The 27621-nt window shown below is 34.8% G+C and overlaps 1 protein-coding gene across 7 annotated transcripts; it reads left to right on the top strand.

Moving 5' to 3' along the window:
• Positions 1–27511, top strand: LOC103718669 (methionine aminopeptidase 1D, chloroplastic/mitochondrial). 7 transcript variants are annotated; one of them, XM_026809100.2, is made up of 10 exons: positions 1–287; positions 1394–1463; positions 5603–5831; positions 11436–11597; positions 11681–11722; positions 14316–14387; positions 19084–19163; positions 23309–23406; positions 24060–24100; positions 27175–27511. In XM_026809100.2, exons 1-9 carry the CDS (start codon positions 182–184, stop codon positions 24098–24100), a joined length of 900 nt encoding a protein of 299 aa, XP_026664901.1. In that variant the 5' UTR covers positions 1–181; the 3' UTR covers positions 27175–27511. The 7 variants fall into 7 exon arrangements, with proteins under 7 accessions (XP_026664901.1, XP_038977075.1, XP_026664900.1 ...); XM_039121147.1 differs by having other exon boundaries at positions 27169–27511; XM_026809099.2 differs by having other exon boundaries at positions 2–287; positions 24053–24100.
• The last annotated feature ends 110 nt before the right edge of the window (positions 27512–27621 follow it).

Genomic DNA, 27621 nt, shown 5'->3' with positions numbered 1-27621 from the left:
ACGTGCATTGCATGCGTCCGACTCCTGGTAGGCGGTAGCAGATTAGGTAGCGGCAGCGATGGACAGAGCCGAACAGAAGGGCGGCGGCATATAGACTGCACAGAGGCTTCCTTCCACTCATCTGTACACAGCGAGCATCCGAATATCTCCCCTACCAATCTTGACCGCGGGGTTTCTTCTCATGGCGTGCACATCCTCTCTTCAACCCCGTCTTCTCTCATCCTTCGTTGGGGACAGCCTCCTCCACCCGGCCAACCCACTCCGTCCCCTTCTTGGCCGCAACCCAGGTCACCTCTCTCTCTCTCTCACCCACCCACACACGCGCACACAAGGTCTATGAATCTGCTCTCTTGCATTGGATAAAATCTTTGCAGCCTTTTGTCGATAACTTTCCTATATATAAGTTTCGATGCTGAAAAATTTTTAGCCAGTATCATGGATGGAGTGAAGATGGTAGGGAGTGGGATCGATGAATTATCCTGTGAAAGATCTATGAATTCATTTACAGTTGTTAGATTGAGAGGAAATCATTGCAATGCTTAGTTTAGTAGGCAATATCTTGATCGTCAAAACTTATATTAGATGGGATACGGTTCTGAGAGCTGCTGCTACCATCTTTGCTGACAGTGTTGGGCTGCAAGGTGTTGTTATTGGTCTTACCAGACCATCTAATAATGTGGCTAACCCTTCCAAACGTTTGCATCTAGAAAGGGATGTTGGATTTTTTGTACATTTACGGCTTCTATGCATAGTGGCATGATGTGCTAAATCTAGCAACTCTGCAAGTATTATTTCCCAATTAACTTTTATTGTATCTCGCAATATTGTTCGTTTGATGGTAGTGAATTTAGTGAGCTAGTCTCATTAAGTTCGACATTGTGGAAGGCCTTTAGGGCAAGTAGGGGAGGTAGGGGCGGTCCAGTTTTGTTTGAGGGGAAGGAAGAAAGAGGTGGCTAAGATAGCATAATGGAGAGCAATCAAAAAGGATTTAGAACTTCTTGTTGGAATTAATACCCAATTTGATGGTAAAGATTAAATTGATGAGATTTATTAATGCCACTGCCTGCCTTTCTTGAGGCAACTTGTTATTATTCATGCACTTCATCGGACTATGAATGTCATGAGTAATGATATAATCATCAATATAGCCAGTGCACAAACTGCTGAGTTAGCTTGACTTTATCTTCACTTATTAAACAACTCTGCTGGGTAACTGAGCCCAATCTTGCAGTGTTGCACTGAAATAGCTGTCTCAGTATGGCCTATGGAGGCTCTAACTTTTTGTTGGCTTTTCTACTCAGATGATCTATCACGGTTTAGACCTTGTTTGCAAGAAATTTATTTTTGAAAGAAAACTTCACAAATACCATGTGCCTCTGCTTTGTTTTTGCAGGAACTTTCCATGCATCCCTGCAGTTGTCAAGAACATTTTGCAACTTAGCTGATCTCTTGTTCAATAGAAGGTATGGTTTTTTGGGGTACAAAATGATACAATTTTTTTTTTTTTACTCATTGCAGTTCAGTTGGACATTCTAACTGCGTTGATGTGTAAGAACTCATCAAATAGTGTAAAGGAAAGAAGTTATAATACTGTACACTTAAAGAGAAATAAAAAGTAAAAGGGCACTGATTAGTCTTTCGACCTTCGTTTTTACAAATTAGTATGAGAATGGATAGAAAGAAAGTTGTGGTTTATGGAAGAGATAAGAAAGGTTGGCCAATAAAACTTTCTTTATTAGAAAGAATAATAGAAAGAAGCAAGAGAAGGGATGCATTGGGACTTGGAAGAGGGATATCAGAGGTCCAAATAAAAAGTTCTCAAATCACATAATTTTAAGGCTCTGCAGAGCCTTTCTTATGATGATGTTTTAAGAAAGGCCGGCAGCCTCCTCCTCCTCCTCCTCCTCCAGTCCTCCCTCCTCCCTCTCTCTCTCCTCTCTCTCTCTCTCTCTCTCTCTCTCCTCTCTCTCTCTCTCTCTTTCTCATTCATTTCTCTCTTTCCTTTGTTGTCCTTCTTTTTCAGTATATACTATTTGCTTGGTTAGGTCTTCAGGAGTCACTTGCATGGCTTCCTGTCACTGCTTCTCATGGTGTGTGGTCAGGCAGTTGTAGTGCATGTTGTTCTTCCTTGGTTAAGCAACAAGCTTTATTTCTTGATCTCTTTCCTGTCCAGATCCTTACATTGTTTCTGATTGATGTTCCTTTCCACAACACGTCAATGCATCTGTATTGTTTTACCATTATTTTTCTGTTTTTTCACTTAATTATTTTTGTAGTAGCTCATCTCTTGGCATCCCCTTCTACATCGTTATTTCACCTTCTCTAGGTTTTGGTGTCGAGTTTTTTCATCCTGTTGTTATAATTCACTATATTAGCATGAATTGCATGGGATACTGGTATGATTTAATTATTTGAATGCCTGTCTTTGCTGTGCCTGCAAGCTATTGTTTATATTCCTGCTATGATTATGCTCGCTGTTATATATGTTCCATTCTGTTATACAATATCAAGAAATGGTGGTCTGAGTCCTGAACAACCTGGTATCATGTTCTTAAAACACTTATTAATATGCATGCAACCCTAGGTCATGTGTGTGTTACTAGAGCAAGTTAGAGATAAGGTTTTGCTTTTATTAAAACTATAGGATGTGATTTTTATTTATTGATTTTGGCTTATGGCTAAATTACTTTTTTAATGTCTAATATTAGCTTCAAAGGAGTCTAGTTTTGTTGTCCATCAGTTTCTGGGTTAGTGCAGGAGCTTATGAATTCATCATACCATGTGATTCGGGGTTGGGACTATGCTTTACCCAAGGGTTTAGTTTGGTTGCAAGAGAAACCTGTGGAAAAAGGAAATCCAGTTTTCATGGTGTTTGAAATATAAGAAAAAAAATGAAAAACATATTTCTATTACCTTTTCTGCCTTTTAGAATATTGGAAAAACTAAGATCTGGTTCCTTGAAAAGTAGTGTGGTCATCACTCAAAATATGATCTATGCTTATTGGGATTTGAGAAATGCTTTTATTTTTTTATTATTTTTATTGGATGTAGAGATAGAGGGTTTTACACTAGCTGCAAAAATGGTGATTCAAGGAAAACCCCCAAAAATATCCATATAATTTTTTTCCTGCAAAGCAAATGCTCGGAAAAGTGTTTTATCCCTAATGGAAGAAATGTTTTTCCTTGCAATTAAACAACACCCAAGCAGAGCATGTCCCAGGAACAACCAACCGATTTCTTAGAAATAAGGGAATATCTCTGAAGATAATTATACCTCCTAGTTTCTAATTGTTTGGAATGAGTTGTCAAGACTCTACGAAGTAAGAGCACGACAGTTTAATCCTTTAGATATATAAGTTGTTATAGCATTCATTTGAATCTGAGTTCCTAGGATACAAATTTTAGGGACTGTGAAAATTGTATGTATCAAATAGTATCAAACATCTAGTACTTATGTGATCAGACCCACTTGTGAATCATCATGTCTAAGCTAAATATGCTGTTTAGTGTGTACATGTGCTTTCTAGGTTTCTATACATATGCTTTTCTAAGTTTCCATATGAAGTGTGCATTCTTCTTATGTGCTTCAAGCGGTTGTTTGCAGGATATCCTTTTTCTGATCCCATTTCCTTTTTCATTTCCATTTTCATTATGTGCAACTAAACTTTCACCTCATGGCCGTGATTCATATATTCTGTTTTGAGGATATAGTTTGTTGTCCTGTTTGAAGTTGCATCTCAGAGGACTTGGATCTTTCTATTAATATTTCATATTGTAGGTCTCAAACATGCATCATATGGTCATTATTTGTTAATTACACATAAAATATGTTTCTCTGTTTCTCTTTTACGGTCAGTAGTTTAGTTTTTGGCATCTCAAGAGTATTCTTGCTCTTTGTGTTATTCTGTGGCTGATGGAGGCTAGGGGACATGCAGGTGGCAAAGACTGAGGGTTTAGCAAGCTACCAAAAAAGTTGAAACCATCAGAATGGAGTCTAAGATGAGGGGTTGAATAAATTTACACTTTTGCAGATTGATAGAACCATAACTGTGCAAGAGGAAACAAGTGCTTGGATGAAAATGACCCTTCTACAAGGAGTTTGACAAATCATTATGAACACTATGAGGAATTGAGTCATAAATTAAGCGATGGATTGGTTAACATGTCAGAGGATAGGTGACTATTGGATTAGTGTGGTTCTGTAATTGATTTTTCAGGTTATCTTTACGAATTTGGGAGTGGGAAGGTAGTGCCAAGCCCTTTGAGTGGAAAGAAAGTACTGAAGGATAAGAAACTGCAGATATCCAACATAAAGCTTAATGGTCGTCACAAACAATCACTAGTTGAAAAAGTCTAGATAAAGAGAACCATAATGTAAACGTAATTACAAGAGAAAGTGGACCTGCTGATTGCACCTTTTGAATGTTGTCGCAATTAGAACTTCTAGTGCCTTTTATTTTGCCATGATTGCAATTTCTACTAATGAAACATTTCATGTGTTTCTTTACCATTATATGTGGATTGGATGATAAGAAGAATCACACTATCCTTATGTTACTGTACACCAGACGGTGGCTAGTAAGACAGAAATGTGCAAAATGATCTTGCAATTGTTAATGTCAAACATAGTGTTCTTGAAAACTTTTTAGAATGGACACTTCTAATTTTGACATGATGGAAATAATATAATATTTTTCTCAACTTGATTGAACTATTAAAAAATTTAACAGATTCTTTTGTTCATATGCGAAATCTCACACATAAAATGTTATAAGTCTGATGTGTAATTTTCTAACTGCTGCTGGGCAGCATTACAAATACAGATATCAAACTTTTCTTCTACGCTAGCATGTGTATGTGCAAGCATGCTTACCTATGTATAATGCACTTTCATTTTGATGTGCCATAACAAATATCTTCTTATGTGCACATGCTTACCTATGTATAATGCACTTTCATTTGATGTGCCATAACAAATATCTTCTTGGTCCCAGGTAAAGTATATGTGGTGCATGAAACATGTCTGCACTTAAATACTGACAACCTTGTCATTGGATACTCGGCGCACATGATGCTAACATTAGGAAAGCTCCTTTCTTTTTCTGTCATTGATATTCTGAACTTGTAAAGTACATTTTTGACTGTTTTGACATTTCACTGATGATGAATCCTCTTGATTGTGCATTGAGTTCTCATAAAAAATAAAGATGCCAAACCATATTGACCACCAACCACATACTAATTTTTAAAAGCTTATATTACATCAAAAGAAAATTGTTTTAAAGATGTTAGGTCCAATAAGCATGAGTATTAGAGGTACATGATCCATTTCTGGGCCTTTGAAAGATATATACCATATAACATGACACAATATTCCGGGATGATTGAGAACAATAACAGCTAATAAAAACATAAACATTTTGATGTATCTTTATGATTTGTGATGTGTGAAAATCTTGTATTCATGCCAAACTTCTACAAACCTATTTATCTATTTTATTAGGTGCTTGATCATTTCATTTTGAACTTTGAGCTTTCTAGAAGAATTATAGGATATTGTATGTTTCTCTGCATATTAATATATATTTTCTGACATTATCAGAAAGCAAGATGACTTGCTGAACAATAAACGCAAACGCCTACGTCCTGGAAAAGTTTCTCCTTGTCTACACGTTCCGGATCATATATCGAGGCCTCCATATGTAAATTCTAGTCATTCACCTGGAATTGCTAGTGGACCTGAAGTTCATAATGAGAGAGGAATTGAATGTATGCAAGCATCTGGAAAGCTTGCTGCACAAGTTCTGGAGTATGCTGGGACTCTCGTTAAGGTAGATCTGAATTCAAATACTCCTTTCTTGTGTGTTCTGGCAATATATGTTGACCTTAATGATTCAGCTTTTTCTTTCAAACAACTAGTTTTGCTTTGTTGTGGGAACTTTTTGTTCTTTATGTCACTCCACGAGAAACTGTTGCTTAGATTTACCAGTCCATACATTTGGACAGCCTGACACTTATAGCAAATTAAATATTGAAAATTCATAACAAGAAAGACGTCCATACATTTGGACAGCCTGACACTTATAGCAAATTAAATATTGAAAATTCATACAATAGAATGCCATTACTAGTCAGGTTGTCGAAATTGTCATTGATTCTACAGATTATGTTTAGAAACTTGCATTTGATAATCTGGTCTTATTTTTATGTTTCGAAATATCTTAGTTTCTCCGTAGACTTATCGACAAAAATTCTTTTATACAGAAGGCTTCATTCTTAATTTATTTGTATTGCCGAAGCACTACTCCTAACATGCATTAAATTTTTGATTCCTATTTTTGCATGGAATGCATCAAAATCCAACTCCAATTTGTCTATGTATCAACTATTTGAGTCGTGAATGGATCCACTAATTTGGTTCCTAAAGAAAATCTTTAAACTTAAATAACAATCTTTATCTTATTTATATTGGGCTGGCTTTTTGAGAAGGTATGATCTACCGATGTTGGATACCGCTTTATATTTGGCTCTTGACCTCACATTAACCATCAAAATTTTAATATATTTGTCAGTTTGTAGGCTCGTTATTCAAAAGACAAAGCCAATTGTTATGACTAAACTTTCAAGAATATATATGTTGTATATTTTATTTTTTATGATAAGTGATTGAAGGCTTGAGGAGCACCATAATAAAGTGCAGCTCATTTAGTGTGTATGTAGCCTATACTTTAGGCTTCATTTTATGTTTTGAACGTCTTTGTTATGATTGATCATCAACATATTATCATTCCTCAATTTTTCAATCTGAACTAGCGGACAATGGTGGTTTTAAGTTTATAGGTCATGGGAAGTGTTAAAATAATAAAAGGAAATTTGATTGAGATTTGAGAGCATAAGTGCTAACCAAAAGACTACCGTATAGTACTGTAAAGTGCAAGGGGAAACAACTAGTATAAATAAAGAAAAAAGTAGAGATATCAATGTAAGTAGTTACATGAGGTGCAAATGTCTATGTAGTAGGGGTGCTATCAGGCAAGGTTTTAAATCCTATGAGATGGGGGTGTCTCGGCTTCTCCATGAAATGAGATTGCCCCACCATCCCGTCCAGCTAAGGCTACAAATGAGTCGGGTTGACTCGTGACTCGACCCGACCCGACTCTTTTTGGAGGACCCGTGGGGCCAGGTCGGGTCCTAAAATTGGACCCATTCTATTTTCTGAATCAGGGTTTGGGTTTACTGAATTTAGACTCAACCCGTCCCATTTGAAATCTGGATAATTTTGGGTTTTCAATCCTACGATCTGACCCAACCCGAGTCGAATCTATAAAATTATTTGGGCTCGCAGGCCGCAGCCTGCGGGATGCAAACAAGTTCTGAAGCTATGGATGGGTTGATCCGAACCAGATCTGACCTGGACCTAAATTGGATCCCATTTTTTTGGGTTGGGTCCGGGTTATATATAGACCCGACCCGACCCGATCTTCTATTGGGTTGGGTCTAAGTCCAAAATTAGAACCCGAACAAGAAACGGCTGCAACCTTCGCCTACTGCCCTGGCGACGGCCCTCCGACGGCCTCCGCTGGCCCTCCACCACCCTCTGTCGGTCTCCTTCAACCTCTCCCTCTCTCCTCCGTTCGCTCTCTTTTTCTCTCTTTTCTTCTTCTTCTCCGCCTCCGACAATGGTTTTCGTTTCTATTGCCGGAACTGTCCCGGTGAGCTGCTGAGACGGCTCGGAACGGCCATAACCGCCCGATTCGGAATGGTTTTGCCGACCCTGGGCAAGATCATGCAAGGCTGAGGCATCAGTTTTGTTTTTAAAGAAAAGTGGGACGGAGTCTCACATATGTTTGCCTCTTTTGAGGCGTCACAGGGCTTTGATGCCCATCACCCCTGCAGTCAGAAATAAAGAGAAAGAGAGGGAGGGAGAAAGAGAGAGAGAGAGAGGGGAAGCGAAGTTATATTGAAATTTCAATGATTATGCTCACCATCTTCCACACTAGGAAGCTCTTAGTCAAGGCAAGCTCTTTTTACTAATTTGAGTAAAATAAATAAAACAGAGGAAATAATGCCCTTATTTTGTTTGGCATGAAATTGTGATATGTTGTATGGTAAGGATCAGGTTACAAGATTGTAATTTTTCAGGATATATTTTATTTTTTTAAGATAATAACATATCAGAAAAAGTAATTATTAATAGAAAAATTTCTGCAAGAATAAATTTAGCATGTTTAGATCATTATTACATATATGCTCCTTACATTTTGCATGTTTTGGATAAATGGGACCGTTTACCTTAAATATATTACTTTGAAGTCTAGATATGTTTGAAAAAAGGTTAAAACTATAAAACTTTTATGAACAATTAAAAATATGAAAAAATATAATAAGGGCGTCCCAAGCAAGTACTAGGATGAGGCGGGGCATGGGGCATCCTATTTCGTAGGAAAACTAAAATGTTCCTGCCTTATAGGATTAAAGCTTTGGAATAAAAAAGGGTTTTCTGGTGCATGAGGCTCCCACTATTACGAGGTCCGAGGAGGGTCAGATGTACTCGGCCTTACTCCTATGAGGAAGAGACTATTTCCATGCTTCGAACTTGTGGCATGTTCACAATGGAGCAACCTTACCATTGCACCAAGTCTTGCCCTCTACTTAAATCCCTAGAATATACAATAACAATTATCTAGAGGCTAAGACCTTAAAATGAAAGTATAATAACATGCTAGAATATCAATCCATTAAGGTCTTCTTTGGCATTACTTTTGGAGGGGCCAAAAGAAACTTCTTCGAAGACCAAAAGCTCTTTTCAAAACTGCATTTGAAGTGTTTGGTAAAAATTTTGGAATAGCTTTCTAGCTTCTTCAAAACTAAAAATGGTCTACTAAGGAAAAGCTCCAATTTGGGAGCTTTTGAACGGGAAGCTTTTTTTTTAGAAGGCAAAAAGTCATCCGAGGGAGCTAGGTTTGAGTTCCCACAGCATATTCTTTTTTTAAAACTAAAACTATTTTATTTCTATAATTGGTTAAGTTTGTCTTTTTATTTCCATAATCATGCAATTAAGAATTTGAGTTTCAACTTATGATATTCTTTGTTACTTGATAATCCCCCATAAAAAATAATTGTATTGTTAAGATTAAAATATAAAAAATAGCAATGTTTTAAATAGTGGTTTTGATAGTACAATATAATAATAGTATAATATAATATAATATAGTAAAATATAATTATATTATATCATACTATATTATGTTATGTCATGTTATGTTATAATAATATTACATTACTATGATTATTGTTTTCTTTAATAATCACAATATAATAATAAAATAATATAATACTATTATAATATTATATATAAATAATAATACCATATTATGATATTATAATAATTATAATGCATTAATATAATAATATATTGTTATTTTATAATCAATATAAAAATTTAATTTTTTTACTATATTATTTAGATTAAAAATAAAAATAAATAACTTATAAATTAAGAATATTTTATAATAACAATTTTTTATAGTACATATCTTTAGAAAATTGGAAGCATTATGAAATGCTTTTTATTGTCATTTTTTGATACTAAAAGTACTTTCTCAATTTGATTACCTAATATATGTTAAAGTTCCACAATGCTTCAGCAATGTAGTTACCAAACATCAAATATTTTTTTATCAAAAGCCCTACTAGAAAAGACTCTACTGCTGAAAGCTCTATAGACAAAAGCTCTATGATCTATTGCAATGCCAAACGGGGCCCAAGTCATAAAATGCTAAGTTATCCCTTCACAAGACTATTCTGCATCTAGCTAGCATATTTTGTTTTTTATTGTTAAAATATGCATATGTGTTTTCTTTTCCAGACATCATTCCACAATTTAAATGCTTTCTACCCAATATTAACTTGAAACTTCAATTTTGAGCCAAAACTTAGTTTTCTAAACTAGAGTTGTAGATCAATTCTTGCTTAACAAGATATCCAAAAATTGATCAGAATTTGTTGGTTTGCTTTTCAAAAATATGGATTTTTTTAATGATACCTTTGGGTGGAAGCTGTTCCTCCCCAAAAACACCAATTTCCATTCATGCTTAAGCACATGAATTTGATCTTAGTCAGCTTCAAAATATTTAAGAATTTAAAAGAAAAAATTGAGAGAGACACACATACTAACAATTTTAACAAAAAATCTAATCGGTTGGAGAGGAAAAGCATAAAAAAGGGTTGAAAATTCATTTATACATAGTTTGGGGCAAGGATTCAACATCTATAAAGCTTGAAAGTATGATGGTCATGTTGATTGGACAAAGTTCCACCTGTTTGCTGCTCTTCGAATTCAATAATAAAGCTTCGAAGTCCCTCCCTTGTTCGCAAATGGGAAAGAGATGTTTTTGGAGCCCCTTGCCTTGGTACTAGATGGTACCGAGCCTTGCAAAGTCATATTGTACTGTTCAATATTGGGTAGTACAATCCAGTTCCCCTTGGCTAGCTGGGCATCTGGTCATGTATCCATGCCCTGTGCATGTTCATGCTGGGCATAGTATGTCCTTTGCGTTATTTATTATCATGACCATAACATCTGAACATAAGGCCAACTAGGCAACTACTCATCCTAGGTGATACTTTAGATGTGTTTACCAGTGAAATCAAAGCTCATCTGCTATGGTACTGTGTTTCATTTTGACGTTGAAACCTGTAATCCATGCTTCAGGGATGAATTTAGTTCCTTATGATAGATATCATTAACTTCCTTTAATCTATGCAACCAGTAATCTGGTCTCCCTTTTGCCAAATGACCTAAGACTTATAACAGGCGCCTCTTCTTGCCTTACTTTGTGTTTACCAAGATTTCGTTACTGAATTTTAAAGGGTTGACCTTAGGTTGTTAGACAGTGATAAAGGTCTAGCTAATTCTTCCATGGAGCCTTCTTGACTTAGAGCTGCTCTGCATAACCTATCCCATATTGATAGCAAAAGGCTAAGCTAATGACTATGATGACGGTTATGGTTATGATGGTGGTGGTGATGATAACCATGTTGTATCTGCTAAAATCTTGCAAGGTAGTAGTGGTGTGGGAAGTCTAACTTGCTAAGTTGCTATTTGCTTTAAGTTTCATATGCTGTATAATGTGCTGAGTTATAACTCTCAGCTTATGGAACACTAAACAGTTTGCAATATACAAGAATGATTGTGTTTTACAGATGCTACAAAAAAATCTCCTTTATATATTATAGGTATCCTGTACCTTATGAAGAAAGGATGTAAAACAGACAAGCCCGAGATCCTAGGAAATTAGGCAATTACTCCATCTATCATTATTGTTTTGACCTTTGTAGCTCTTATTGTATTCGGGTTAGCACTAATGCTTATTTAAAAAGGTTTCAAAATTATGTGGTGCATCAAAATCCTAAGACAATTTCTCTGCTGGCAGCCAGGCACAAAGACTGATGAAATTGACAAAGCAGTACACCAAATGATTATAGATAATGGAGCATATCCTTCTCCTCTTGGCTATGGTGGATTTCCAAAGAGTGTTTGTACATCAGTTAATGAATGCATTTGTCATGGGATACCAGACTCCCGTGAACTTGAGGTGCATCATGCATTGACATTTATTATACATTTTATTCCTTGTCCATTTTTCCATAGTCGCTCTAATTCTGTTTTGATTGGCAGGATGGTGATATCATCAACATTGATGTTACCGTCTATTTAAATGTAAGTTCATAAACATTATATTAATATACTTATGCATCATGAAGTAATTAGTTTTTCTTGTCAATAGGCTTGTTTCATGGTTTCTTCAAGTCATAAGACTCGAGTTTTCTTTTAATGTAAGAAAAACTGTGGAACAAGGTCCGCAAAACTAGGCCGAGAACCATACGGATACATTAGCGGTTCAGTTCAGTACGATCGGGTACATACCATGTACCAAGACAGGCTCTCCAATCTCGACACTTTTTCCTCGCTCCTAGCCATAGTACCATCCGAAACCAGGCAGTATAGATCAAATAAGTCTTGCTCATATACCGAATCAAACCTTGATACAGTACAGATATTTGATTAGTATAGTATAGTATGGTCAATGTGGGGTAGTACGGGTTGGCATGACAAACTTTCATTTGGAACTTGGGTTTGCTATGAAAAGGGTATGACTTAGGTAAACCAATTTGGAAATCTAGTGAGCTTATTTGGTTTTGGCTACCGTGAGAGAAACATAAAGCCACATGCATGAAAACTCTAAATAAATGACACTGTTGGAGTATAGTTTCTGAATAATATAGTATTATAGTTCATAAAATTATATATATTTTCTATTTGTTGATTTATGTATTCAAAATGTGGTGGTTTATTTGTGTTTAAAAAAGTAGAAAAGCCTAGGTGTATATATATATATATGTATGTATGTATGTATGAATATACATATGTACGTATATTTGTATGTATGATGTATATGAGTTGGACTACACATTTTATATTAGCTCCTTGAAAACTCAATGATGGATTATTCATATTCAAGTTCTAAACTATTGAATATAATCTAGACTATACAAAATGCCTAGAAATCAAAATTCACATATTTTGTATGTTTGCATATGAGTTGAACTACACACTTTATATTAACTCCTTGAAAAAAGAGTTAACAATCCGAAATTAATGATGGATTATCCAAATTTAAGATCTAGACCATTCAACATGGTCTATACTACAAAAAATGCCTAGAGACCAAAGTTCATATATTTTTTTGATCTCTAACCTAATTATCAAGTAGGTGTCAAAATGGATAATTTTAATAGCGTGATACTATATTGTCTATGATCTAATCATCAAAATATAATGAATTTTGACCTACCCATGTTTTAATATGTGTAGATCATGATTCATAAAGTGGAAAATTGGATTTTCAGTTTTTATGCTCTATCATGTATTTTATCATACTAGTATAATTGGTACTGTTTATTTTTGTACTGACTTGATGCATTTGTTAGAGACTAACAAAATATATGACTTTTGATTTTTAGGTATTTTTGTAGTGTAGATCATGTTCAGTGATTTGAATTTTCAATTTGCATGGCCTATAATATAGCTTAAAATCTAACATTCTATATGTAGGTAGGTAATGTACGTACCTATGTATGTATGTATTCTTATATGTATTATGTACACAAATGTGAACGCAAATTCATATATTTCCTTATACATATAGATATAGGTAGATACATTTATATGTAATGTGTCTAATTAACATTTGAGGCCATCGTGTTTTATATGAACCTGGCTTATGCCATAGATCTTGCATAAGTCACATAATCCCTGGACATTCTAATAATTTATAAACTAATCACTCACTCTTACATTTGAACAACAATGACAACACAAGAGTGGTTTCAAAAACCCAAATAACAAAATTATTTTCATTTTTATACATAAAGCACTTGTAGAAATTCTAACCATATCTACAATTACACAAACATGAAGACTTAGTGTCAAGTGATGCTGGGGGCTGCTGTGGGTCCTTTAACAACTATGCATGACACTCATCATAAATACCACGACTAAATTGTGCAGTCATGGGTCCTAGTTGCCAATTCACATCTTGCTTTTCCTTCTCTTTCTAACAGCTGAAATGTTTTTTTTCTTCTTGACGATTTTGTTTCTTTTTGAAATGGGTGGAGCAGCAAAATTCACCCACTTTATTTTGGAGAAAACATAATTTCCATCTTCTTGATCTTCAGTTGGGATCATTTATTGACCAACATTTCTTCATATCTCCATGATGCTTTATTTTAGCTAAAAAAACTATTTTCTTTGGAATTGAAAAGAATAAAGCATGTAAAAATCCAATATAGGAACATCAGGTCAAAGATTTATTTCTATCAGAATGCTTAGGAAAAGGACAATAAAGTACCCCTCCTTATTGGAGGCCCCTTTGGCTTTTATTGACATGTGTATACCATCTAAATTAGTTCTGCGTTACTGTGTCCTTGATTCGTGTGACTCCTACGGCTCAAGCATACTTATTTCTCAATCTATCCATCTTAAATGTACAGAGCGTAAGTTGAGAACAACAAGGAAAAATCGGTTTAGAAGGATCGCCTATTAACATTTCATTTTTTTACTTGTTTTTTATTCTAGGCATCAGTTTGTTAAGACTTAAGAATAAAGTAGATTTGAGAACTGAATGAGTTCTCATATTTTCGAAGTCTTGTTCTTTAAGCCTGCAGAATATATCTGAATTTAATGTTTGTTCTTCGTTCTCCATGTCATGAAGTCTCAGGAAATCTTACATGAGCATATTTTTGATTACTAGGGTTATCATGGGGATACATCTGCCACTTTCCTTTGCGGTGATGTTGACGAGGAAGCTAAGAACCTGGTTCAGGTAAAATCAGAAACATGTTCATCATTTCTTAAACTACATTTGTATTGAAACTAAGATTGATTTTCTCCATATTCAAGGCATTATTCTACCATTCACAGCAGACCAATAATCTCCTTTTTGCTTTATAATGTACTCCATGTTTCTTTTTTTTTAATATAGAAATATTTCATGCTTCTTTAGTAGTTCATTATTTTTCTTATCTAAATAATAAGTTGAAAAAGAGACTTGAGAATGTGTTGTTTGTTTTTCTTTGTAGGTTTATAATACAATATGTGCACTATGTCTTGGAAATGTGCTAAATTGATGAAGACTGCCCTACTTAGATCATGCTTCTTAGAATACTTCCTCAATATTATGGCGACAAGAATGTGCTCTGTTCAGAAGTAGAAGTAAGTGACAAAATAATGAAGAAAGTGGAACAAAGTGAATGAGTGTTTTGAAGCAATATCGTTCTCTTTCTGGGGTTTTTAGCTACTCCAATTGCAAAGAATTTTTTTAGTTACATTAAATTCAGTTACTTGTATAGTTTGTTCTTTAAACATCCTTGCCTGATTCTTTTGTACATAAATTGGTTTTCAACTGTGTTAGATTGACCTGCAAGTCTAGAGCAAAAGAGCAAGCTGATAGTTGTCCTCTAGCCCAAGATACATCACTTTTTGGATGTTTGAAGTTTTCTGAACAACGGTTAACAAAACATTCAAAAGCTGATTCATCAAAAATTATGAAAGAGTTGGTGGTTACAAAAGGATTATTTATGCAAAGTGCTTAGACAATCCTTTGGATCCAATCCTTGGAAGTGGTTGTTCATGAGGCTTATAATGCATTTGCTTGAGGTAGAATTATTCTTGAATTTGCATTAGTGGTGAATGAAAGTATAGTTTTGCATTACAGTTTTGAGATTGTTTGGTTTTAAGTTGGTTAGATCATGCTTCTTAGAATACTTCCTCAATATTATGGCGACAAGAATGTGCGAAAATCTGTTAGGCTCTGTTCAGAAGTAGAAGTAAGTGACAAAATAATGAAGAAAGTGGAACAAAGTGAATGAGTGTTTTGAAGCAATATCGTTCTCTTTCTGGGGTTTTTAGCTACTCCAATTGCAAAGAATTTTTTTAGTTACATTAAATTCAGTTACTTGTATAGTTTGTTCTTTAAACATCCTTGCCTGATTCTTTTGTACATAAATTGGTTTTCAACTGTGTTAGATTGACCTGCAAGTCTAGAGCAAAAGAGCAAGCTGATAGTTGTCCTCTAGCCCAAGATACATCACTTTTTGGATGTTTGAAGTTTTCTGAACAACGGTTAACAAAACATTCAAAAGCTGATTCATCAAAAATTATGAAAGAGTTGGTGGTTACAAAAGGATTATTTATGCAAAGTGCTTAGACAATCCTTTGGATCCAATCCTTGGAAGTGGTTGTTCATGAGGCTTATAATGCATTTGCTTGAGGTAGAATTATTCTTGAATTTGCATTAGTGGTGAATGAAAGTATAGTTTTGCATTACAGTTTTGAGATTGTTTGGTTTTAAGTTGGTTATCCATCATTTTGGATGGTGTGCTGCAGGTTCTGTGAGAGCTCTTAAGAATTTTAAGATATAAAGGACATAATATTTCCCTTACTATTTCAGAAAGAGAAATATAATGGGAAATGTGTGAGGTGAGTAATGATATGGGGTATTGAGAGAATTCAGGATTTGGGGGATCAGCATTTAGTAACATTTGAGAGTTGATCAAATTTATCACAAGTAGATTACTTTCTCATTTAGAGGAGAGAAAGATCAACATATGAGGATTGTGAGGTGATACTCTGTACATTAAATGTAAGAAGAAAAGAAAATAAATTAATAAATGTCTAGAGATAAGTGGTGGACTTTAAAAGGGGAACATAGTTTATCTTTTTAAGGACAAATTACCAAAAGAAAGAAATTGGAACTTAAGGATTGAACCAAATGAAAATGTGGGACCAAAGGGCTAATTGTGTTAAGAGGTAGCTAAAGATGTATTAAAAGAGTTAAAGAGAAATACAAACAAAGAAACTTGGTGGTCGAATAGTTAGATATAAGAGGCAATTAAAAACAAAATAAATTTGTTCTAAACATGGGAACAAATAAATAATGTGAAGCATTTTATAAGATATAAGGAGGCTAAGAAAGATCAAAAGTGCCACTAAGGCTAAATACATAATAAATAATAAGTAATGTTCAAAAGAAGGTGATAGTGAAATTTATAAAATAGTTAAATCAAGAGAGAGGAAATATAAATACATTGATCAAGTTAGATGTATTGAAGGTGATGATAATAGGATATATATAGAGGACAAGAAAAATAAAATAAAGATGGGGTATTATTTTAAAAATTATTAAATAAGAATTCTAATAGAAATATTCATTAAAGAAGTAAAATTATGGAGGAAAGAAGGTTCTATTTGTGCAACTCAGAATTGGCAATAATTTTGAAAAGAATGCGAAGAAAGTAAGACACTAGCGCTAGATGAAAGACCTACTGAGATTTGAAAAATTGTGGGAGATATTGGTTGAATTGGCTTTTAGCTTATTTAATAAAATTTTAAAAACTAAGAAAATACCAGATGATTAGAGAAGTGTTGCAATACCTATCTATAAGAATAAAGATGAAAATCATTCTGATTTTCAAGGAATTAAAGTTATGTGTTGCTCTAAACTCTAAGAAATAATTGGGAAAGAGTAATTGGACAAAGATGAGAAAATTAACAACTATTTCAGATAACCAATTTAGATTTATGCTTGACAGATCAATAACACAGGCTATCTTTTTACTTAGAAATTTGTAGAAAATATAGAAAAAAGGAAAAGTTTACATGTGGTATTCATTAACATAGAGAAAGCTTATGATAAAGTACCATGAAAAGTAATTTGGTGGGTCTTAAGATGGAAGGGTGTAAATAAATGTTATATTGAAATAATTGAGGATATGTATGCTTGGGAATTGACAAGTTTTAGGAGTTATTTCGATACAAAAAGTGTATTTTCAGTTATTATAGGCTTGCATCATGGATCAACACTATGTCCATATCTTTTTAGTTGTGGATGAACTTACTACCAATACTCAGGAAGAAGTATCATTATCTATTTAATTTGAAAATGATATAGTGTTGATTGATGAAAATAGAACTAGACTAAATACTAAGTTGGACTTATAGAAAAAAACTTAGAGGATGAGGCTAAGATTAGTAGAACAAAGACAAAGTATATGAAATGTAAATTTAATGAGAATGGAAATGAAATATGATACCAATTAAGATTGATGACCAAGAGATACCACAAGGTGAAAGCGCAAGGTACCACCTTGCTTTCACAAGAGCTTGGTAGACACTATCTTGCTTTCACAAGGTGAGCCCTATACAATACCATCTTGGTACAGTATTGGTATACCTAATATGGGAGTTGGTTTTGTGTACTGACACTCAGACTCTCTATACTGTGTACTGGTTCGGTACCGATATAGTACGTTACGGTCGTACCGGTACCATATACCATGACCCTGGTGCCTAAAATTTAGCTGGGCTCTCACAAGCTAAGGCAGTTGCAATTGTTACCCATTATTATGTTGGTTGTAGTAGTGGTAACCTTTACACATGGTGACAACCAAGGTTCGTCGTGTCGGTATCGGATCCTGTACTGGTATCGTTCTATTACAATATCCGTACATCCATAATGGGAGCCGGTTTGGTGTGCCGAGTATCGGTATGTCCTCTATAACATATACCAGTTCGGTATCGGTACAGTACGGTCGGTATATAGTGGTACCGACCAGTACACAAACCTTGGTGACAACCGCAACAACAACCTCTGCTAGCTAGCAGCAAGTGCTATCAATAGTGCCAGACGTAACTAGGAAGAACTTAACCTTGGTATGTCTCAAACTTCACCGAAGAGGCCTCTCCTCCTTGTCCTCATTCCCTTCCTTTCTCTTTCCCTGCCTCGCTCTCGAGTCCCCACTCGCCGCCTCCCTTGATGTTGTTGCCAAGCCCATCACCTTTGAGAGGCTTGTGGCCGCCTCCTCTACCTCGGACTTCACTGTGCCGTCCTCCTTCACTCGGCCTCCTTTGCTGCCAGCGCCCACCCCCTCCATCCCTCTCCTTCACCTTCTCCACCCCCTTCAAGGCTTGCACCACTGCACACTCCCTCCCATTGGCACCTAAGTCCATGCCTAGGCCCTCTCCATTGGCAGCTTCAATGGAGGACCTCTTCATCCAAAACATTCTCATCTCCATGTATATTGAGTGTTCCAACCTGGAATCCACTCCTAAGGTATTCAATGGAATGTTTGTTAGAGACACCTCTCTTTTCTCTGAACTCTCGACTGAATACTAAAAGTGAGCTTCCTTGTAAGTCAATCATTGTAAATTAAGTTGCAATACAACTTGAGTTGTAATGCAACTTCAACTACAGGACCCCAAACGGCCCCTAATTTTTTTTCTAATTCAAGTCTTGTTATTTTCTTTCTATATTTAGTGTTTTTGGCTCTTAATATTGTTAATTCTATGATGTTGACATTGTACTTGGTACTTTTAACATGAATCTTTATGCTAATTGAACATGATTGTAATTATAAAATAATGATGTAAGAGTAACAAATCAACTTCTTACCAGTGTCTACTTGAAATATTGTATTCTTGATTTAAAACAATAATAAGGATATTTTGTGCTTGTCCTTCAGGTAACAAGAGAATGTCTTTACAGGGCAATATCAATATGTGCACCTGGAGTGGAGTTTAATCAAATTGGCAAAACAATACAGTATGTTACTACAAAAAATTTTAATTTTAAATCTTTGAATACAAGGTTATACATCTTAGGAAGGCTTTGTGAATATCATTGTACACATGCGATACTTTAAGGTTAAAAGTGAAAGAATACTTTAGTACCTCCCATGGATCTATACATCTGAAAACCCTTAGGTAGATTGTTGTACAAAAGTTGAACTATGTAAAATTATAATATATGTACATACACATATATGTATGGGTCAGGTCAAGTTACGCCTTTTTTGAATTGGACGATAGGAGTCCTACATCGATGATCCAAGCCTTTGGATGTTATTTACTATCTCTAAACTGCTTACACACTAAAAATCATGTGATTTGGAGAATCTTAGCCTAGGCATCAATACATACCAAAAATTCTGTGATTTAAACTGTCCATTTTTGACCACTTGGTGCATAAGCTCCATCAAAGTACATGATTTTTGTTGTATAAGAAGTCTAAAGGTAGGAGACCACATCCAATGGCTTGGATCACTGATGTGAGATGCTCACCGTCTAGTTCAAAAAAGTTATAACTCTAAGAGTTACTCTAGATGTGACTTGATATATACATACATACATTCATCTGTACATACGTATGTACACACACACACACACACACACACACACACACATATATATAGATACATACATAAATGTATATATATATATATAGATAGATACATACATGCATACATAGATAGATAGATAGATAGATAGATAGATAGATAGATAGATAGATAGATACATACATACATGCATACATCGATAGATAGATAGATAGATAGATAGATAGATAGATACATACATACATACATACATACATACATAGATACATACATGCATACATACATAAATACATACATATACAGATATGTGTACACACACACACACAGATACATATATCTATATACATATACATACATATCCTGGGAAATTTCCAAAAGTGATGATGTAATGAAAATTGGCTGGGCTTTATATGAAAGCAAAAGAACCTTCTTTTTTCTGTGCATAAAAGATAAATAGTTATGAGATGCCAGTTGCATGTACTTGGATAAGTTGATATATCCTAAATTGTCACGTGGCACTTCAATATTACACTTTACCAAGCACGATTGCTATCTACTATTAGCTTGATTCTGTCTTATGTATTAAGATTTTATGATTTATGTTCACTGACTAAATAGTATTTGACATGTCAATCACAAACAAAACACGATAGAACAGTGCAAAGTCACTGCAAACTATTGTACTCTTATTGCCAGTTCATGTGGTTCTATATTTGTTTTTGCTTCTTTTCAGGTGGAACGTCCATAGCATTTTCACAAAGCTAGCTAGTTCTATTCAATGCTTAGTAAAGATCACTGAGTATTTCATGCACAAATTTTTGGTTGGAGGAATTATTTTGTATCAAAAGTCAGCATAAAATGAAATAGGATTCTAGAATATCTATTGATGCATGACCATTTTACTAAAATGTATTATAGAAAAGTTAATGTACATCTCAGCAGGACCATATACGTATAATTTACAAATTAAAATCAGAGAATAATACTGCAGTCATAGTAACCCACATCCATACTAGACTAATGAAATGGTCTATGAGATCTATCAAGTAGATGGACAACATGAGTTTCAAAGAACTATTCTAGTGACAAGGAGTGCAACAGCCATGGGTTGCAGACTGACTTAAGTTGCACCTTTAGAGTGCTTGTCCCATGGCATAACCAACCAAAGGAAAGCCCAAGAAAAGATTGGCTGCAGAACCCAGCATGACTGTGAAATGAAGAATACAAAGAAGATCTATAGTCATCAAGTAAAACCCAACAAATTCTTCCTTAACTTCAGCTTTTTCCACAGAAATGGAACATAAAAAGAGGAATAAGAATACAGAATTGCAACATAACTATATGTACTTATACCAGAACTCAAACTCAAATCCTGCTTTGGCAAGTTGAGCTTGTTATGTCCCTGTATAGTTTGTACCATATAGTTTAAGTTTGTATATGTCCTCAATCTGTTAATGCAGTCGTGTGATGCTAGTTTCCATGCAATTATTGCAATATATATGTTTCATAGCAAAAAGCCAGATTATCTGAAAGGGCATATGATACCAGATTTCTGTAGATTAGTTAGAAACTATGTTTACTTTTCAAAACCAACTCTATACAACATTATAAGGTAACTAAAACTGATTTTTTTAAATTAACTAAAGTACCATTTTGAGGTATGCTTGTTGCATATCTGCTAATTGGAATGCAAACTTCTGCATGTTACATCATGATATGTGTTTAGTGGCTTTCAAAGCATGCAGGTTTGCTTATCCACCAATGACTCTGTTGCTTTTTGTGCTAGTGAGGCCAATTGTCAATATCCATAGCACGAAATGAAGGATGGAAATTCTATATGATATTTTAATCCTTAATTATGGATTCTTTTGTTTTGATGCCAGAAAAGAGCAGACTGGCAATTAATTTGATAGCCTTGCCAAGTCAAATCATGTAAAGGACATCTAAGCATTGCTTCCCACGTAAGCATTCATTTAACTTACATGCTGAACAAAGATTTATAAATGGTCAAAGAAATATTTTGTACTAAAAAATGGAGTATTTATGGTATTATATAAACATGTAAGTTATCATAAGATATTTTATTTATTTAATGTAGAGATGCTTGAAACCTCAGCATGTAAAAGCAATCACCATGTATTTTTTGGAACACATGCTCAGGTTTTTATCTTTCAAGCTTTTGACCTATCATTTTTTTTGAAACTGGATAATGCAATTCACTGAAAGCTCTATCAAAATTACAGAGAAGATTCAATCACTATGTACTTGTTAATGATAAGTTACTAAACCTGATCCTCTGGGTGAGCACTCAATGAGGTATCAACATCATATGAAGTGGTTTTATGAGTTGCTTGCTCAAAAAGTTAAGATGAGAAGCTGGAATTTGACATCAACATTTGAGAATTTTCAATTAAATGTCATTAGCTGTTTAAGAATATGAAGTGAGATATGCTTGTTTGATGTGGCTTCCTATCAATGCTTCCCATTTGAACTTTTCATTTTGAAAATCCTTTTAACATTGTGAACTTTTTTTAAAAAAAGTTTTGCTTTTGTTACCATAATTGTATCAGATATGTATCGTCACTTATATTCTATGCTCTCTAGGATTCTTTGTGGCCCATCTCCCTAATAGCTTGGACTCAGAAATCCCAAGTCTTCTTCATGACAATTATGCTATTCTATATTTGTGGCTTGAGCATGGCAAAAGTTGTTGAACTTAACATGTGTTCTTGTTCATTATGATTATGATCTGTAAAAATGATTGCACTGTAATGATTGTATGTACGTATGCACATATGCATGAACCCATGCATGAATGCACATATGTGCATACTTATGTATGATTGCATGTTATACGTGTCTTTTGTTTGTTTAGAGCATACCTTCCTATGTACATGCATGTATGCAAACACACAGACAGGTGTATAATGTTAATTAAGTAATATATACTTCATCAAAGATCTGATTACACTTGTCATGTTGATAGTAAACAGTAGTTTTCAGCAAACAGTACCTGAATCCCAGCTTTGCAATATAATAACTTTACGATTAAGTGACCATTCACTGACATACATGGAAATGTACAGGAGCAAAACCATAATTCGTTTTGTTTTTAAGGCCAACGTTTACTGGCAACTTTTCTCCATTTAGACTAGCTGAGGTGTTGGTATTGCCAGTTCAGGGCAAATTTAAGTTTGAAAACTCATGGAGAAATAAATTTCTCATTTTAAGCCACACAATGGAAGTGATTTCTTAAAAATCAAGGATGAACTACATATGTTTTAAGATATTCTTGATTATACTATTTACCGTGGAAGGAAAAGGAAATTGAAGATTGATGTAACCCGCTGTAATCTATTTTAGAAATACAATGTCTTTACTATAAATACTTTGGATGAGTAGCTGCATCACATGTCTGGATTGGTACTTTGCCACCTGCGCATCTCCTAGCATGCTCATGACATTGGCCATCCCTTTTGTATATAGGACTTTTTCAGAAAAATTCTTATATATTTCTATTTGAAGTAAGAACTGTCTCAAGAATTTTATTAATAGTTCAATTTTTGTCAAGTGATCATGCAGATAAATTTCAGTTTGGTGTAGTTCGACAATTTGTTGGCCATGGTGTGGGAAAAGTATTTCATGCTGACCCTGTTATACTTCATTTTAGTAAGTCCTGGACTCAAGTAAATTACTGTAATAAATTAATATTGGCATTTTGTTATTTTCTAGAAATGCCATTTCTATCATAGAAGTCAGAAAGTTGATTTGCATATCTAGTTGTTGATGTAGGCATTTATTTTTTTCCTTATTCATTTATAATGCTTTTAGTCCTCTAGAATTTTCATCAGAAAATTAAAGCAAGTGGTAAGACCAAGGTACGCCATCTCGATACCAAGCCCCGTACTGGTGCCACCCTGTCACTGTATTGGTATGTCTAGTATAGGGGCCGGTTCTGCGTACCGAGTGTCAGTACGCCCCCTACCGTATACCAATACCGGACTGGTATGGTTCAGTATGTTATGGCGTACCATAGATAAGACAATAAAAACTTTGGTGTATACATTTTGTAGTATTTTCTTATTGCATTGAATAATTAAGACACTTTGCCAGCACAACTTTCTAGCTAGCATCACATATTGAAACATCCAGTTTATTGCAAGAAACCTGATTCATCTATCTAGTAGTTTTAGCAATTAATATATATATATATATATATATATATATATATATATATATATATATATAAATTTAACTTTGAGCTGTTAAATCCTGTTGACATCTTCTTGGGCTTACATGATTATCTTCTTTGTAGGAAATAGGGAGCGTGGGCGCATGTTATTGGGTCAAACATTTACAATAGGTAGTTCCTCCTGGCAGTTTTGTTTTATATGTAGCCTTGTACATGTTTGTTAATTATTTTTTTAGTGAGCCAATTTAATTTTCATGTGTTACTCAAGACATGGGTTCCATGATTGGAATAATTCTCATTTTTTAATTTCTATACGTTTTTCTATGAAAAGTTGAAGCATTCTAGTTTAACCAAACTAGGATAAAGTAGGGCCTGTAGTGGTGGTGGGAAATTAATAAGAGGAAAGGTTAGATGCCAACCTGATCAATTTGAAGACTAAAAGGGCTATGTACTTTTTCACTGGATCATCTTCTTGGCGACTTCTTAGTTTGTGCAAATAGCTAGTGCATGCCAGCTTGAAGAGCAAGAATAGCAGGGTTGGCCTCCATTAACTAGCAGTGCAATCCACCCTCTCTTGGTGATGAATGAAAAGGTGCTTTATTAATTAGCTTTCTCTCTTCAAGAATAATTCAAATTGGAGTACATTGGGGAGGATTTTGGCAAAATGTTGAAAGGCACAAAGATCTTCACTATAATATATTCTAGTAAAGATTAATGTGCCAAAAGACATATGTCTGTTTCTTGTTGGTGAGACTTGTTTGCTTAAGCTTTTTTAGGCTGGATATGATTCGTATGTCATATAGGACATTATGATTTATAGAACAGACTAAGATTTTTTATTGTTCTTCTATGTTAAGTCATCTAGAGGTAGTTCGGTTTTAATTTAATGGTCTAGATTTTATGATTTTGTTTTCCTTTCCTTCTAAGCCTTGTATCAGGAGCATGACAATATTCTAGCAGGGGGCAATCAGAGGTCTTATAAGCTTGAGGCTATGTTTTTTTTCACAACTTTTATTAAGTTAACTAAGTTTGACTTGTTATTTTGCAGTAACCATGTCTGCATGAATGTTATCTAATCCCCAAATATTTAAAATTAAGGGTGGATGGTTATGATTAGGGTTTATAGTTGATGTCATCATATATGATTCATGTTATGCACCTAGAGCTTTGTTTTGTTAAGTTCTTTAATGGTTGAGCTGGTATAACATTGACTTGCATGAGTTTCAAGATAGCATAGTGAATGGTTGATTAAGTATGTTTGTGAATTGATCTTTTGACTTTGAATCCGATTATCCTCTAAACACTTATGTCTTGGCTAGAGCTTTGTCTCTGCCATATCAATGGATTTATACAGCTAGTCATTGTTGGTGAGTGGAAACATTTCCAGAACCTGAGGAGACAATAAGGTGTTTCTTTGATCTAACACGGAGACTCTTGATGTGGTTAACCATTGGCCACTTTGGTTAAAAGATAGGAGAGCTTCTCCAAGGATCAGTTTGCTTGCATGTAGGTGGGGAAAAAGTGGAATTGAAATCTCGGCATATGTGGTTTCATTATGGATGTTTGGTAGAATAGAATTTAGCGTCTGGAACTGAAATAGGTGACATGGTCAACTTTGGTTGATATTGTTAGACAAGGCCAGCTATTGGTAGCTATATGCCATCGTCAAGTATCCTCATAGATAGTTATCATAAAGTGAACATGGTCATTTTCAACCTGCAAGAGTTGACTCTGGGACTTCCTTAAAGAAGTGGTTTCCTAAGAGTGAGAGACATTGGTGTAAGTAAAATTGTCGCATTTACATTCCAAATGTTTGGAAGTGGATTAGTTACATGACCTCCAGGCCCACTTGCATGTGACCGAACAAGCCTCAACTTTCAGTGAATGGTGTCAGATTTCACCTTTTCCAACATTTCTCTTTCATAAGATGTTCCTAATGAGAGAATTTGGGGTTTTCTTATCCTCATTAATTTGAGCTATTCTGAAGAAACAGTATCTGGCCCTTTTCTCCTTTTCTTTTTTCATGTCCACTCTGCATTTCATCATTCTTCTTTCCTCTTTATTCTTGTATTATTTATCTTCTTAGTTGAATGAGATACATCCCAGGTCTTGTGATATTTGGAATTTCTTTTCCAACCCAAAAATCTTTGAGAGGTCAATTTGCCATTGTATCAAACTTTCTCTTTCGTCAAATGTTGAACACTGTAAGTTCAGATCTGTTTCTGTTTTTTCTTGGATTAAAACATGATGAGTTGAGTTCAATGTGGTTGACATAGGTAACTCAAAAGGGTTACAGAACTCAAACTTGTTTAAATTTACATGTAACTTTCGTTCTTTTAGTACTTGATATAGGAGATTCATTGCATCTTATGAATTCAAAGGTGGAAGATTGGGATTTAGTTTAGATTTCATAGTTGATTGAGTCTATTTTGGGAGACAACTTCAAATTAAGAAATTTATGTAATGCCTTATTGTAAGACTTTTTCCATTAAACTTGTGCAGAGCCAATGCTTACAATAGGGAGCACCAACCCTGTCATATGGGCTGATAACTGGACAGCAGTAACAGAAGATGGAAGCTTATCAGCACAGTTTGAGCATACCATACTGATAACAGAAACTGGGGCAGAAATACTAACAAAATGTTAGAACTGTGAAAACTCCATTTCAAAATGCATTACCAGAACTCAGCCATACACCTATTCTTTCATGTTTGCAAAAAATAAGATCTGATTCTGTATTATTAGATCCATTTTATATATTCAAATATATTTAATTTTCACATTTAAAAAGAAATGTATTTGATTTGCTTTGGTGGGACATTTCATATTTGCTTCGAGTTCCAACATTCTTGAAGTTCTTGTAATTCATGTGGCTTGAGTTCAAGTTAAATTGTTATCATTTGATCACAATAGAATTTCAGGGGAGCCTTGTGCACTAGGCTGTCCTATATTCTATACACAGATTCTACATGACAAGTCTGACACCGATGTGAAAAAAATGGCTTAGAATAACGCATTCCTGACAAGTCACTAGTTTCTTTTTGAATCTTAGCGGTGCAAAGTATACATGACATACAAGTACAGCAATTTACTCATCATTTTTGTTGGTTTGCCTGTGATGGTACTGCACTCCTAATGTGCTCATCTACATTGATATCAGAATATATCAATTTGATCCACTTAATACTCCAGCACCACATGAATAGGTAAAACACATGACCATCTCCTGTTCTATAAGGTGCAGGGATTGAACACATGTGAGCAGGCATGTCAACATGAATCCCGAATGGTTCAAAGCGTCACCAGGTTATCTGGAGGTTTGTAGGTTCAAATTCCTGGGCAGATGCGTGTCGTTTTCCTCTAGCATTCAGGATGAGATTATCTGCCAGAAATTCAAAGAAAGATGGAGCCAAGGAGCTAAATGTGGTATGCAGTACCTTTGCGCTTTGCGAAGTTTAAGATCTCCAAGTCCAGCATATGCCATCAGCAAGTGGCAGGAACACCAAGGTGTCATTTTTCTTTCTTCCACGTACATGGTTCGTGGGTTCCTACAAAGTTTGATGGTTAGCCAACTTTTTATCTGGGTTAATGCATGATACATGATCAAAGTATTGTCTCATTAGAAAACAAGCCAGGGTCAAGCATCAAATTTAGATTCAGCTTATGATTAACCCTAGCTTGAAACGCCAGC

This window comes from Phoenix dactylifera, unplaced genomic scaffold, assembly GCF_009389715.1.
Source record: "Phoenix dactylifera cultivar Barhee BC4 unplaced genomic scaffold, palm_55x_up_171113_PBpolish2nd_filt_p 000986F, whole genome shotgun sequence".
In the NCBI taxonomy this organism is placed as follows: Eukaryota; Viridiplantae; Streptophyta; class Magnoliopsida; order Arecales; family Arecaceae; genus Phoenix; species Phoenix dactylifera.
This window is presented reverse-complemented; position numbering and strand designations above follow the sequence as displayed.

Bases quoted from the DNA above. Each gene is read 5' to 3' on its own strand.
- LOC103718669 (XM_008807589.4), top strand. From the start codon at position 182: ATGGCGTGCACATCCTCTCTTCAACCCCGTCTTCTCTCATCCTTCGTT. The intron at 11,598-11,680 runs GTGCATCATGCA...TTTGATTGGCAG, and splicing joins CAGACTCCCGTGAACTTGAG to GATGGTGATATCATCAACAT. The intron at 24,101-26,431 runs GTAGTTCCTCCT...AAACTTGTGCAG, and splicing joins GGGTCAAACATTTACAATAG to AGCCAATGCTTACAATAGGG.